The following is a 13,662-nucleotide window of genomic DNA, read 5'->3' as shown; positions in this document are numbered from 1 at the left end:
AAACAAGAAAAACGTTAACTTCGGTTGCACCGTTCACAAATAAAGAAGTTTCCATACAAGTAGTTGATTTTGATCGTCCTGTTTGTGTCGGAGCTACATATGTAAGTATATGCCATAGTGTTCTGATCCGAACAATTACTGCGGAGATTGTATCGTTGCTTTGGACAATAAACCATGCCAAATTCCTAAAGATACCTTGTCAAAAGAAAAAAAAAAAACGATTTTCCATACGGAGACTGGAGTTTGAGAAAAAGACTATTTTTGTAGATCTGTAAATTTTTTACAAAACTATTAGAAAATATTTTAAGTGACATTTTGGTAGAGCATTCCATTTTCTATAAAATATAAAAAAAAGATATGTTTTAAGTAGTTGGAAGGGAGAAACTGCAAAAAAATAGAAAACTGTAAGGCGGAGGACCTTCTCGTTTCAATTAATGGTTCATACTTGGAGAGACTTTCTTAGCGGTGTCTAAAAACCTATTTTTCAGAGTTCCAAACGAAAAAATATTTTCGTTTTCTTTACCCACTCTACCGTACAGGGAGTAATACGGTCCTAAGCATTGGAAAGCTGTAGCTTCAAATTAATCTTTAGATATTATAGCCTTAATGAAAAGAAGATGCGATAGTCTTTAATATTTGACTAACATACAAGTATATCATTGAATAAATTAAAGTAACCAAGTGTTTTACTTTCATTGTGCTTAGAAGCCCCCGACACCCCTTTTATTATTGTTCTAAATGTAAGAAGATCGACATACTAGACGTGACGTAAGATGTTAAGAAATCTAAATTTGATACATACACATACATATGTATCTGTATGTAAGTACAGAAACAAACATACACACACAGTTATTTAGGAGTGTACATGCATAAAATAAATGAATATTCTAAAGACGTAGTATTTCAGGAAAAAATAACAGAGAATAAAGTCTCAAATTTCTTATCTGGTTTTGTTTTGAGCTGTAAGCGCACCAAAGGAAAGCAGCCCAGTAGACAATTCGCACTGACTACGAAATTCAAAGTCAAAGGCAATACCAAGCGTCAACAATATTTGTCCGTTCTTTATCTGAAGATTTGCGAGCGTATGTATCTGACAGCGACACTCGCATGTGTGCGTGAGAAAATTCAGCCATCTTGCTTTGTTTTCAAACACCGTGCTCAGTGCCAGCGAGCGGCTTTGCATTGATTCTTAGCGCTGAAAAGAGTGGCATTGCTCACGAGAGCCATGTGGTAGACTGTGCTCACTCTCAGGTAACATATGCTTGTGTATGAAAGTCAACATTTCAAAGCAAGGGAACATTTCATTTAAAAACTAAAACACACAGAGCTGGCGAGTTTAGTCTGTGAAACATTGCCAAACGTAACGTTTTAAAGTTAAAATTGTCGGTGGAGTGTTAAGTCAATAACAGATATAATAAATTACCGCTGAAATATATACATATGCACCAAGCCACTTTCAAGCTGAATGAGCACGTGTACAGTGATTAATATTAAAAAATTGTACTAGATAAACTAAAGAAATAGTCGCGTCCCGTACTGAAAATCAAGGAGAATCAGTCAGAGAAAGATGAAAGCAATCTTGAAAGTGTTTTCTAAATTTGAATTGTGAACTGATACGGTTATTTCATTATCATAGTGGCAATCAATTCTGTTTATAGAAGAACCATAGTGAGAGTGTAAGAAAATATTACGATTGAAAGTAAAGAAACACCGTCAAGCGTACGGAGTGTCGCGTAGAGTAGTGACCGAAACGTATCAAATCGTCTTTATGCACAAAGCGTCGCGTCAAGTATACAAGCAATAATAAGAGACTACAGAAATAATAACACCGAGCAGCTTAAATTGCCCTCTTTGCGCAAGTTTAATCGAATTAAGTCACATCACGGTCCGTAACGCAACGCGCCGCGACGTCCAACTGCGTTACTAAATACAAAATGTGCCCCAACTGATAGCCTCGAGAAGACAACCAACAACCAAGCTATCTTGGTTGTTCGCCACATAAGCTCTGAAATATTATATCTGGATTAAGTTGACCTTCAGCGCCAATTGTAGCGGCAGAGCGAATATCATAAAGCGCACACAGTTCAGCACACGTGCTGTTTATTTCCCTGCATTCGTTTCAATTAATTCCGACACAGCGCTTCCAACGTTACATACAATGGCTACAAACACTGAAATACTACCCTTTCATCATCACACCACCATTTCTCTACAAACTGCCGCTGCATTGACCAGCTATCACGGTGGCGGCAGTGGTGGCGGCGGTGGCAATGGTAGTGGCGGTGGAGCAGCTGGTTCTGTACTGCCAAATGCTACACAACTGGCCGCGGCCGCTTGGAACATGGAGGACTGCCTCTACCAACAGACTGAACTTCCCGCCCTCACACAGCGCGCACACCATCTGCTGCGCTTCACGCCCTATGCGCTGCATCATCGACCCCAACTGCAGTCTTTACCACCCGCGTTGTACCTCCAGCATGCCGCGGCTGCTGCCGCCGCTGCGGCCGCACATGCGCAGCATCATCACCATCATCATCATCTGCAGCATAGGCCGGCGTCGCCGGAGAGTCCAACGCCTATCGAGGGTACACACATCAGCAATCTCTTCCCCGAAATACTCGAAATGATCTTCCAGAAGTTGCCAGTACGGGATTTGGGTCGCGCGGCTCAGGTGTGTGTTGCTTGGCGTGATGCAGCGTACGCCAAGAGCGTGTGGAAGGGTGTTGAAGCAAAGTTGCATCTCAAGCGTTCCAGTCCTAGTCTCTTCAATTCACTGGTGCGTCGCGGCATAAAAAAGGTGCAAATACTCTCATTACGCCGTTCGTTAAAGGATCTTGTTCTCGGCGTGCCATCACTAGTCTCGCTAAATTTGAGCGGTTGCTTCAACGTGGCCGATGTGAATTTGGGTCATGCTTTTTCTGTGGATTTGCCGAATCTGAAAGAGCTGGATCTTTCGCTATGCAAACAAATCACCGATACGAGTCTCGGACGTATTGCACAACATCTTAAGAACTTGGAGACACTTGAGCTTGGCGGTTGCTGCAACATTACTAACACCGGTTTGTTACTCATTGCGTGGGGTCTTAAAAAACTGAAGCATTTAAATTTACGTTCCTGTTGGCACATCAGCGATCAGGGTATTGGTCACTTGGCTGGCTTGAGTAAGGAAACAGCCGAAGGCAATATGGAGTTGGAATATCTTGGTTTACAAGACTGCCAACGACTCAGCGATGAAGCGCTCGGTCATATAGCACAAGGTCTAACGTCACTAAAGTCAATAAACCTGAGCTTCTGCGTCTCCGTCACGGACAGCGGCCTCAAGCATTTGGCGCGTATGCCCAAACTCGAGCAACTCAATTTACGTTCCTGCGACAACATCTCCGACATCGGCATGGCGTACCTCACCGAAGGCGGCAGCGGCATTACCTCACTCGATGTCAGCTTCTGCGACAAGATAAGCGATCAAGCGCTCTCACACATCGCACAGGGTCTCTATCGTTTGCGTTCGCTCAGTCTAAATCAGTGCCAAATAACCGACCAAGGTATGTTGAAGATCTCAAAATCGCTGCAGGAACTGGAAAACCTTAACATTGGTCAATGCAGTCGAATAACGGACAAGGGTTTGGAGACGCTGGCGCAAGATCTGGTCAATCTAAAGACGATCGATTTGTACGGCTGCACGCAATTATCTTCAAAGGGTATCGACGTGTTCATGAAATTGCCGAAATTGATAAAACTGAATCTCGGCCTATGGCTCGTAAGATGATGCGTTTTACGCAGCAAAAATCAACAATACACCAAATATTGTACGGCGCGACAATGCAACAAGGTTTGTATAAGGAATCTGGTATGGCAAAGCAAATTCAGAGTTCAAGGTCTTATGAGCAACATGGGTCGGGCAGTCAAAGGGTTAAAAAGGAAGAGGGAAGCAAGCAAGCAATTTAAACAAATTTTCTAACAGAAACACACTTTAATTTCGGATGATTAAGGTGATCCAACAGCGAAATAAGCTCAATTGACTGCGTCTAAATTTTGATCTTGCCTTGCGCCGAATTGCTTTTTGTATATACCATCGTGCCGCTGAGACCATGAGTCCGGGAATAATGCAACAAAGCGGCAAGCCCATAATTATGCAAAACACACATATGTGTCTGTTTGTCTGCCTGTTTGTATGTGTGTGTGTGCAGACGAATGCAAACTCGTGCGGCTAGAAATGTGTAGCGCAAGCATGCAAACTCGCCAGTTCGCTACTGAATAAGAGGCTTAGAGGTAGAGATGGGAATAACTGCACCGCAAAGGCGGAGAGGCGGCTTTAAGAAGGGTGCACAGTGTTGGAAAGAATGAAAATACCGACAAAATAAAACGAATAAAATTAGTAAAAAACATGTTCGAAATAATGAGAGTGGTACAATACAACAAAGCTAGCGCAGACCGAGCGACAACAACAGCGCATGCATGACTTTCGTTTCTCATAAACACGGCGTGTACTAAATTTAAAGCAGCAATGAAGAACCCAATAAAAACGCGAATAGGAGAAGCATTGAACAAAGTGAAACGAAATACCAACGACCAAAACAAGGCTGCGACAGCAAAAACGGCAGCAACAGCAACGATTAACTTGGACGCGAAGTCAGGCACGCAACGCAGCACAGTCCACTAGACAGACAGCACACAGCAGACCATGCGGACAGACAAGAACACACATGTATGCATATATGTGTTGTAAACCTTCATGTATATACATATATGCGCTGGAATTATGGCTACTGCAAAGGCTGTTCGCATGGTTGCCTTGTTGGCTGACGAACGGTGGACCGGAAGGCTCGGTTGCCAGTACCCCAGCTAGCGCGACTTGACTTGGCTGTGCTCGGCTGGCTGAATGCATGGACGTATGGAAAATCACTTGCATTGGTTTGCGATGGCGGCTGAACGCTTTGTTTGCGCTTACTTTGCATACAACAAACACACATGCGAATGTCTGTGTATTTGCGATGCGTGTAGACAGTAAATATCGCGACGGAAATTCGGGTTGATATGGCCGGTAGCGAAAAGCTGGAGTATGGTGGGAATAGAACACTCGCATAAAGGCAAATGTAACGGTCATCAAGCAGTATTCGAATGACTTGACCTTAAAACACAACTTTTTGAAAATATTAATATACTACAAACCACTAACAACAACCACCAATTCCACTAGACACAACAAAAGCCAAATCTAAGCATTCAAAGCAAAGTAAAATTAGCAACAAACACAGGAAATATGTAGATGCAATTCTAGCAGTAACGCCAGCAGAGTCCGCGTTTACAACATCAACAACAAATCGATGACAGTTTCCGCGAGGTAACAGGAATGCCACCAACAACAAGGTAACAATTAACAACGCGAAACCATGGTAGCGGCAGCACAGTAACAATAGCAGCTACAACAAAAGCAACACTGGCGGTGCAAACAGTCAGTTCTAGCGGCGTAAGGTTCACTTTTTAGTTCACCTCTAGTGTATCAAGTTAAGGCTGAGCTCATTTTAAACAAAGTTAAGGCACAATAACAACAAAATTATAAAAAAACACAACAATAACAAAAGTAAATGCACGAACGACCCTCACTTTTGTCTGTCTGTTGTACACATACACACGCACACAAGCAAAATGTATGAACTAATGCGAACAAACGCATGAACACCTGTAAAGCTCTAACCAACACATGCATACATACCACAAAAATACTGAAAAATATACTCAAAAAATCCACATAGTAATCCAAAACAAAAAAAAAAAAAAAATAACACACACATAAAAGCAAAAAAGCACACGCTGAAAGAGTGCATATAAAAACGATAGAAAATATTAAAGTAAGAATTGTTGGCAACAACAACAGTGTGGCGCGCCTTAGCTGCGCGCTTTGCTGTGCTCGTTCTGTACACTGTGTAACAAAGCATGCAAAATTAAATGAAATTAAACTAAATTAAAGCATTGGCCACAGTTGAGTTTAAGTTGGTTTTGAATTTATTTTCGCTTGCAATAATATTGGCCTTATTAATTAGTTCGTGAATTTAAAAAATTGTATGCAAAAAGCAAGCAAAAACAAGTTTTGAATCCATCAAGTTTCAACATCAGCTTGAATGTGGCAATGTTTTTATAGCCGGAAAAAAATCCTGCTAAAATTTTAAATAAATTTAAACGCAAACAAGATTAAATATCACCAAAAATGCAAATTTCATTATTTATGCCTTTTTGTTGAGTAGTGTAACTTGTACTTGTATGCAAATGCCGAAAAGTTGTGTGGAGAGACTGTCTTCGAATGCTTCTGTGCTCAGAACACTTGCTTAAAGAACTTGATGGGGTGACTGATTTTGTTGTAACTGCAAAAAATTTCTCGAATCACAACACTTTAAGCGAGACAAAATCAAATAAAAGCTGAAAAAATTATAAAGTATAATATGAATCAATAGCTATTAAAAATTAAATAACTAAAATAACTAAAATTCTCTGCAATCAAATACACTTAAAATGCAAAGTAAAAAAAATATAAAGGTTTGCTTAAAAAATAAAACAAAATACACCATTGGAGCTAGGGTCGCAAATCACAATTATTTCCGAAAATCTAATCTGTACTGGTAGCAACTCTTATAAAGTCCGAAATTTTTAATCATTTGAAGCCAAAACTTTCTGTGAATTTTTTAAATTTTTTTAAAAATTTATTCGACTAAAATCTGTCTTGAATTCACCTACATTTCTCGTGCTCTCATTTGTGAAACGTCGTCTGTTGCTGTAATACACGAGATCACTGATAAGTACATGGTCAAAGTTGCAAATTCACTTGCTGATTATTTGTTGCGATAATTAAATTGTATTACTAGATTTTAGTTCTTGACCATAAGGTTACGAGGATCGCAGATGTCAGTACCAAAATCAGACTGTCAATGAACTGAAATGTTCTCTTCTAATTTCAAACAATTTTGAAGGTTGGAAAGTCATTCGCACTTATGGAAAAAAATATTCAATTTGTTCCGTAGTCGTTTATGTTTCCAGCAGATATAAAAACATTAATTTTTACTACAACAAAGTCAGTCAAACTAACAAGAGCTAGTAAACATCATAAAATACGTTTATAAAAAGTAAAGAAAAAATGTCGAAATAATTTCTGGTATTGATATTAACTAGTTAGTCCCAAAATTCAAAAATAACTGATTCTCAATTGCTGAGGCGTGTAAAAAATACAAGTAAATGAGAAGAAAATCATGTATTAAACTTTTTTCCGCGGTTTTTTGTTAAATTTTCTTTAATTTAGTTCAAATATTAATACCAAAATTGGAAACAAATTCGAAAAACGAAAGAAATTAGTGGGTACATATTTACTTATGCTATACAAGTATGTAATTCAAGAAGCAAAAATAAGAGAACACGAATTCTTTTCTATTGTGATATAAAAATTTATAAAAATAAACTTAAAGAGTTAGTTTTATTAATTAAGCTATAGATGTATGTAGTAAATCCAGAAAACTTTAAAAAACAAAACTAAGCACAGAAACTATCTGAAAGTGAGATAAACACTATAAAATTCTGAACCCTGCAGTTTAAAAAAATTCTGTAAACTAAAAGCGATTTTAATTTTTGTTAAATTTTTTTTTTTAGTAAAAAGCAATAAGATTTGAGAACAGAAAAACATTGACAAGACACACATTGATACAATTATTTTTAACTGCTTGGAGCTAATAATTTTGCTGTCTAACAACATCAACAACGTAAAATTAAGACAGATCATCAAGAAAATCGAAACCAAACCACAATTTTGCCTTATTTCTGACTTAATTTTTTTAATGTATATATCTAGACTTTTTTTCCTAATCTAAGTTGTGTTTATTTTGCTAATTGTTTAATATTGTTTGTTTTGCTTATGTGTTTCACAAAAAGCACTACTGTAAGTTGTCTTATACCTAATCTATTCATAGTTGATTTAGTTAACCGTTATATACTTCGTTTGTATGTGTACGTATATTTAAGATTATGTAAGTAGTTTTTTGTTATAGCATAATATTGTAAGTAAAATAAAAGAAATAAGACAATTACATAAATACTTCGCCTATTAAGCAAATATATAGCATACATACGGGCGTAGGTGCAGGAGGAACGGCTTTTGACAGTTAATCTACGGGCAGTTCTTCGGAGATATGCAACTAAAATCCTAAAATACAAATAAAATTATTAAAATACAAACAAACCGCAAAATTAAACAAATTAATTGTGATGTTTTTCTTTGGTGCTTTACATTCAGGGATTCTACGTCTAATATGAGGGTAATTTTTTTAACTGTTTGTGCCTTTTACTTAGCACTGGAGCAGATAAGTCATTAGAATAGTAATATTTCCTTTGTTCTATCTTTTAAGGATTATTTGGTTTGAATGATCTAGAGAAGATTTTTAACAGCTGCAGCGTAAATAAGGACAATGGACAAGAGTATTTTCGCAAATTTCGGCAGGGTTACTTATACTATATGAACTGAAAATTTCTTTGACCTGCTCGAGAGATTGCGAACAACCTTACCCCGTTTCTAACCTTACCCTAGAGTACTGTAAAAGTTTCATAACATTTCATCGGAAACGTAATCAAGTATATGAAATTGAGGAAATAAGTTAAGCTCATGCACATACAGTGTACAGCATAAGTGAAGGAACGGTTGGTTAATTCTACTTTTTTTGATAATAGTACTAAAATAACGAAAATAACCGGGATAAATTGTGGGCATTTCTTTATTTAATTATTTATTTCTCTTATAAAAACAAAAAACACATAGTTTTCGTTGATGCAACAACTTCTTTAGGTTTAATTTGATTACTTGATTTCGTATTGGTTGAGCTCGCGTTATAGATGGAATATTCAAACATGCACGACGCTCTGGAAACCCAATTCTCGAAAATATCGATAAAATAGTGGAAATAGCGGAAATAGTCGAGTCTCAGTTATATATAGTACAATGACCATTTGCACAATGACCGTTTACATAAATAAGGCTGAATACAAAAAGAAAAATGTGTGGGTGAGTTAATACAAAAAGCATCATGGATAGAATTTTTATTTCTGAAGCGGATGGTTATTGGTGATGAAAAGTGGGTCACTTACGATAACGTCATTTAAAAACAAACGTGGTCGAATCGTTGTCAAGAAGGATTAGCTATGTGTTTGGTAAGATTAGCTGGGTATTATATACCATGAATTGCTCCTCTACGACTAAACACTTAATTCGGACCTGTACTGTCAACAATTGAACCATCTGAAGAAGGCAATCGCCAAGAAAACCAGCGCTGGCCAGTAGAGGAGTTCGGATCGATCCGGACAATGCCACGCCTCATAAATCACTAAAAGTTTCGGGAATTTACTTGTCCTGTCTATGGCAAATGATTTTTCTGGTGAAAAATCCCCCTCGATAGACTTTAGTGAAAAAAGTAGTTAACCTCTTTGACTGTTGAATGTGTCTAAGTGTTTTCACACTTATTTGCAGACTTAACACAAAATTGTTTCTTCAACTTGGGTATTTTAAAGTACTGTTAAGACTGTTCTCATATTGTTATATCCTGAACCGGGTAGGTATATATATATATACATATTATATATATCTATATATATGATCACCGTGACGACGTCCGTCTGTAGCTCGGTATGTATATACGCGAACTAGTCCCTCAGTTTTAGATATATCGTTCTGAAATTTCGCACACATCGTTTGGCTTGGCCTCGCCTACTAAATGGTTTAATGTACCTCTTCCAGTAGAAATATTTTTGGCACTTCTTTATACACTGTGAAAATGGGTAAAATCAGGTGATAACCACTCCCACTCCCCATATAACGGTTATGCTAAAATCTAATAAAAATTCGATAACTCGCTAAAAAAGTCACTATAAGCAATAAATTTAACAATCAAGCAGGTGTAAAAATTGGAAATGGGCGTGACACCGCCCACCTTTTGGAAAATTCTAATAATCTAATATCTAAATTACATCTGATTCTTTCACTTTATAGTATGCAAATCGAAATATCAATAAAGTTATCAGAATAAAATTTTGCAAAAATAGTGCCCATCTAACGGCCAAAAATTGCCGAAGTGGGACTCTAACTTTTCAAGGACACAGGCACCAAATATGGGACCCAGTGGATATGGCGATTCTTTACCGATCATAGCCGTCATCTGTGAGGTCTAATATTGAAATTAAGTAGAGTATTTTTGTGTGTCTCCTAGTCCCCATATAGGTACCTAATATTCGGATTTTCAAACATTCGCTTGACTTTGAACCTTATATTATATATTGGCCCGTCTGTGAGGTTTCTCAATTTGCAAGTTACGAGAGTATAAAATGTTCTATTAGACCCGATTTTTGCCCTTTCGTACTTGTTAAGGTTGAGTAAATTTTTTGTAACGGATTAGATTATGCTGTAATTCTTTGTAATATCTAGCTATATCTACTTAAAAAAACTGGCTGCTTGTATGTATAGGAATTTAATCGAATTTTTGTATTGATGAACTTCTTCAGGAGCACAGCGTGGTTCAGAGAGGACATAATAAAGTGAGGGGATTTTGGTTAAGGTGGTTTCACAATGGGCCTTCTAAAGGATTAGGAACGCCAACAGACATCCATTTTGCGGGCGTGGAAATGATCTGGTTCTACACATACGAAATACCAACTTCTTTATAAAGCAAGATCCTTTAATTTGACCATAACAAAATTTTTTTTTGTTGAATGCGAATACCGCTAACGAAGGTATGATAAGCTGAATCAGCATAGTTCAGAGAGTTAAAAACATTGTCCAAATGGAATAAATGTTACATCCCTGTTGCATAAATCGGCACTTGGTAATGCCGGTAAAATCAATGAATCGTAGGGATTTTGAAGGCAATGTAGTACTTCCGAAATTGGAAAGTCAATTATTTGTCTCAAATTTTTAAAGTTATTCGCAACTTTAAATTGAAGTACATAAACAATAGATAAAGAGGCTTCGAGACATTTATTTATGAAAATAATATATCGGAAGATAGTTGTTTCCAAAAGTCACGAGTTTTATAACAGTCTTTCTTTGCTTTCTACTTTCGACCTCTTCCATATTGACACTCTCCTACTTTCTAAGATGTAGTTTTCTTATAAGTAATAAGGACGCTAAGATGTTTGGTCCCCGAAACAGCTGCGTGTATTAACAGGCATTCAATTTATCTTATAAAACTGACATAAAAACTTTGAAGTTGAAATGCTCATCATTTGTGTCCATTATCCTGTCATTTAAAGACATTTATTGAAATTGTGGCTTTCTCTGAAAGCATTTTTCGATTCGCAGATGTCTCACTTTTCTTGCCTAAGAGGCTTTCATTAAAGAAATTTCGTGCCTTCCGAGTGACAGCTGGCGCATTGCGAGCATGCTGGACTAAACGACCGCCCAGCGAGTGCAGCAGCTATAAATGCAACAACACGGTAAAATTACAACAAATGCATATTTTATTTAGATATACATATACAAACGCAAGAGCAGATTGGAAGGCATATATTACATATACATGTATGAGTATGTAAGTATTATGTATATGCCCATACATTTATGTTAGTATATGTGATAACCATATGTATATATGCGGAAATTTAATAGGTGTCTGCGATTTGTATGTGGCCAACAGGACATTTCCAGGATACGGCCACACACGCGGCTATTTCTGCAGATACGAGTACATACTTACATATGCACGTATTTAACTGGCATTTGTGGTGTGTTTCGTCATGAATGCAAATGAGAAATTAAGTCTTTAATATTAAAGCGAACAGTTGTGGTGAAATTGAGAGAAAAATTATATATATTTGTTGCCTTGGGACGCTTTCAATGCGGTTGAAGTTGTTTGGTCAGGTAGAGTATAGATGATAAGCAGCAGATATCCTGATATATCAAGAAACTGCAATATAAAAGGAAACTACTACAGTTAAAGGCTGTGATATTTGAACTAATTAATTCTTCAATGGTCTATTCATGGACTTCGATGGGCTTGACATATGGCTCGATATATTGCTGTGTTGTTATCTCCGTCAATTAATATATTTTAAGATTTGGTTTAATTAATTATTTTTGTGACGAATTTCAAATTCTCTCACAAGTTGTCTAACATATTTAAATCTGATGACGAAATTGTCCGACTCAAAACGTTAGTTAAGGGACCTCAAAGTAATTACTTAGCATTTTGGAGATATGTTTTAGTTATTATTTTGCTTATCCATCGAGATGAAAAATTTTCCTCGCCCTGGTGTACTATATATAGTATTCTGGAGTATGCTCTTGTACTGCACAGCTGTAATATTATTAGTTGTCTTGTATACAGGACCCATACCAAAGAAATATAAACATCTCCAACAACAACAGATAAATAAAATGGGAGAGTCTGGTTATAATATTAAACAAGAAAATACCCTTCACATATATAAAAGTTTCCTTACCAGAACTTCATACCGGTCGGTCAGTTTGTATGTCAGTTATATGCTGTTGTGGTTCAATCTAATCGAATTCTTCGGAGATTATGCCTTTGCCTTAAACAACAAACTGTGTCAAATTTCATGAAGATGTCAAATAAAAGAGCTTTGCAAAGAAGGCCATCATATTGATCCTTCAGTTTGTGTGGCAGCTATGTGCTATAGTGGTCTGACATCGGCGGTTCCGACAAGTGAGTAGCTTCTTGGAAACAAAATGATGCGTTCAAAGTTTCGGATTGATATCTCATAAACTGAAAGACTAGGTTGAATGTATACAGATAGACGGACAGACAGGCACATTGGTAAATCGGCTCAGCTCGTTATTCTGATCATTTAATTAAATAAATTTCATATAGTTTCTGACGTTTCCGTATGGGTGTTGCAAGCTTCAGGGTATAAATATCTGCTTATCACTGAATCCATATCGCTGTAAATGCGGAACCAATTTCTGGAACAAATTTCTTGTGGATAATACACTTCAAATTAAAAAAATTTGTCAACATTACCTTTTAATGATTTATTGAATTTTTTTTATTACGGATTCCTATCATACTGTCAAATTTTCCATTAAAATTCAAGAAAGTGCAATTTCTTCTCAATGTTACCGAAAAATTTTATACTCAATTGAAAGAAAAACGGTAGATTTGTCCATATTTGTAATAGACTACTTACTCCAATAAATGATATTGCCTGATTTCGAAATGCGAAGGAAAATATTTCAAATTTGGAAGCTAACTTCAAGCAATGGAGAAAATAATTTTTTACTTATGACTCAATCCCTCGAACAAATTTTATTTGGTCTAATACCTAGACGTTTTTGTCGTATTACATATAATATATGTAATTGAATTTCAAAAAAGATCCTATATGTAATAAAAGCAAAAGCATTATATGCTGTGTACCACATGCTTCTCGGTTTTGTTCCATCTAATTCGTAAAATTGAAAAGTTCTTGAAATCAATTGAGCTATGCTACCAGGGTCAGTTCTGCTATTGTTATTATATTGTTCAATCCTACCATACTTTATCTTTAACATCTTATAATAGAATTATTTGACAGTTTTTCTTAATAAAACGCCAATAGAGATACAGAAAAAATTCTAAGATATTATCCATCTCAGTAGCAATCATTTTACTTAAAAGACAATTTCGGTATTAGGTTTCACAA

The 13,662-nt window shown here is 36.7% G+C and overlaps 1 protein-coding gene across 1 annotated transcript; it reads left to right on the top strand.

Annotated features, from left to right (window-relative positions):
• Positions 1-1,328: 1,328 nt before the first annotated feature.
• On the top strand, positions 1,329-8,242 carry Ppa (Partner of paired). Its single transcript, XM_014231808.3, has one exon. It carries the CDS (start codon positions 2,162-2,164, stop codon positions 3,767-3,769), a length of 1,608 nt encoding a protein of 535 aa, XP_014087283.1. The 5' UTR covers positions 1,329-2,161; the 3' UTR covers positions 3,770-8,242.
• The last annotated feature ends 5,420 nt before the right edge of the window (positions 8,243-13,662 follow it).

This window comes from Bactrocera oleae, chromosome 4, assembly GCF_042242935.1.
Source record: "Bactrocera oleae isolate idBacOlea1 chromosome 4, idBacOlea1, whole genome shotgun sequence".
Lineage (NCBI taxonomy): Eukaryota > Metazoa > Arthropoda > Insecta > Diptera > Tephritidae > Bactrocera > Bactrocera oleae.
The sequence above is the reverse complement of the archived record's forward strand: the minus strand, read 5'-3'. Positions and strand labels throughout refer to the sequence as shown.

Coding starts and splice junctions, on each gene's coding strand:
- Ppa (XM_014231808.3), top strand. CDS start 2,162: ATGGCTACAAACACTGAAATACTACCCTTTCATCATCACACCACCATT.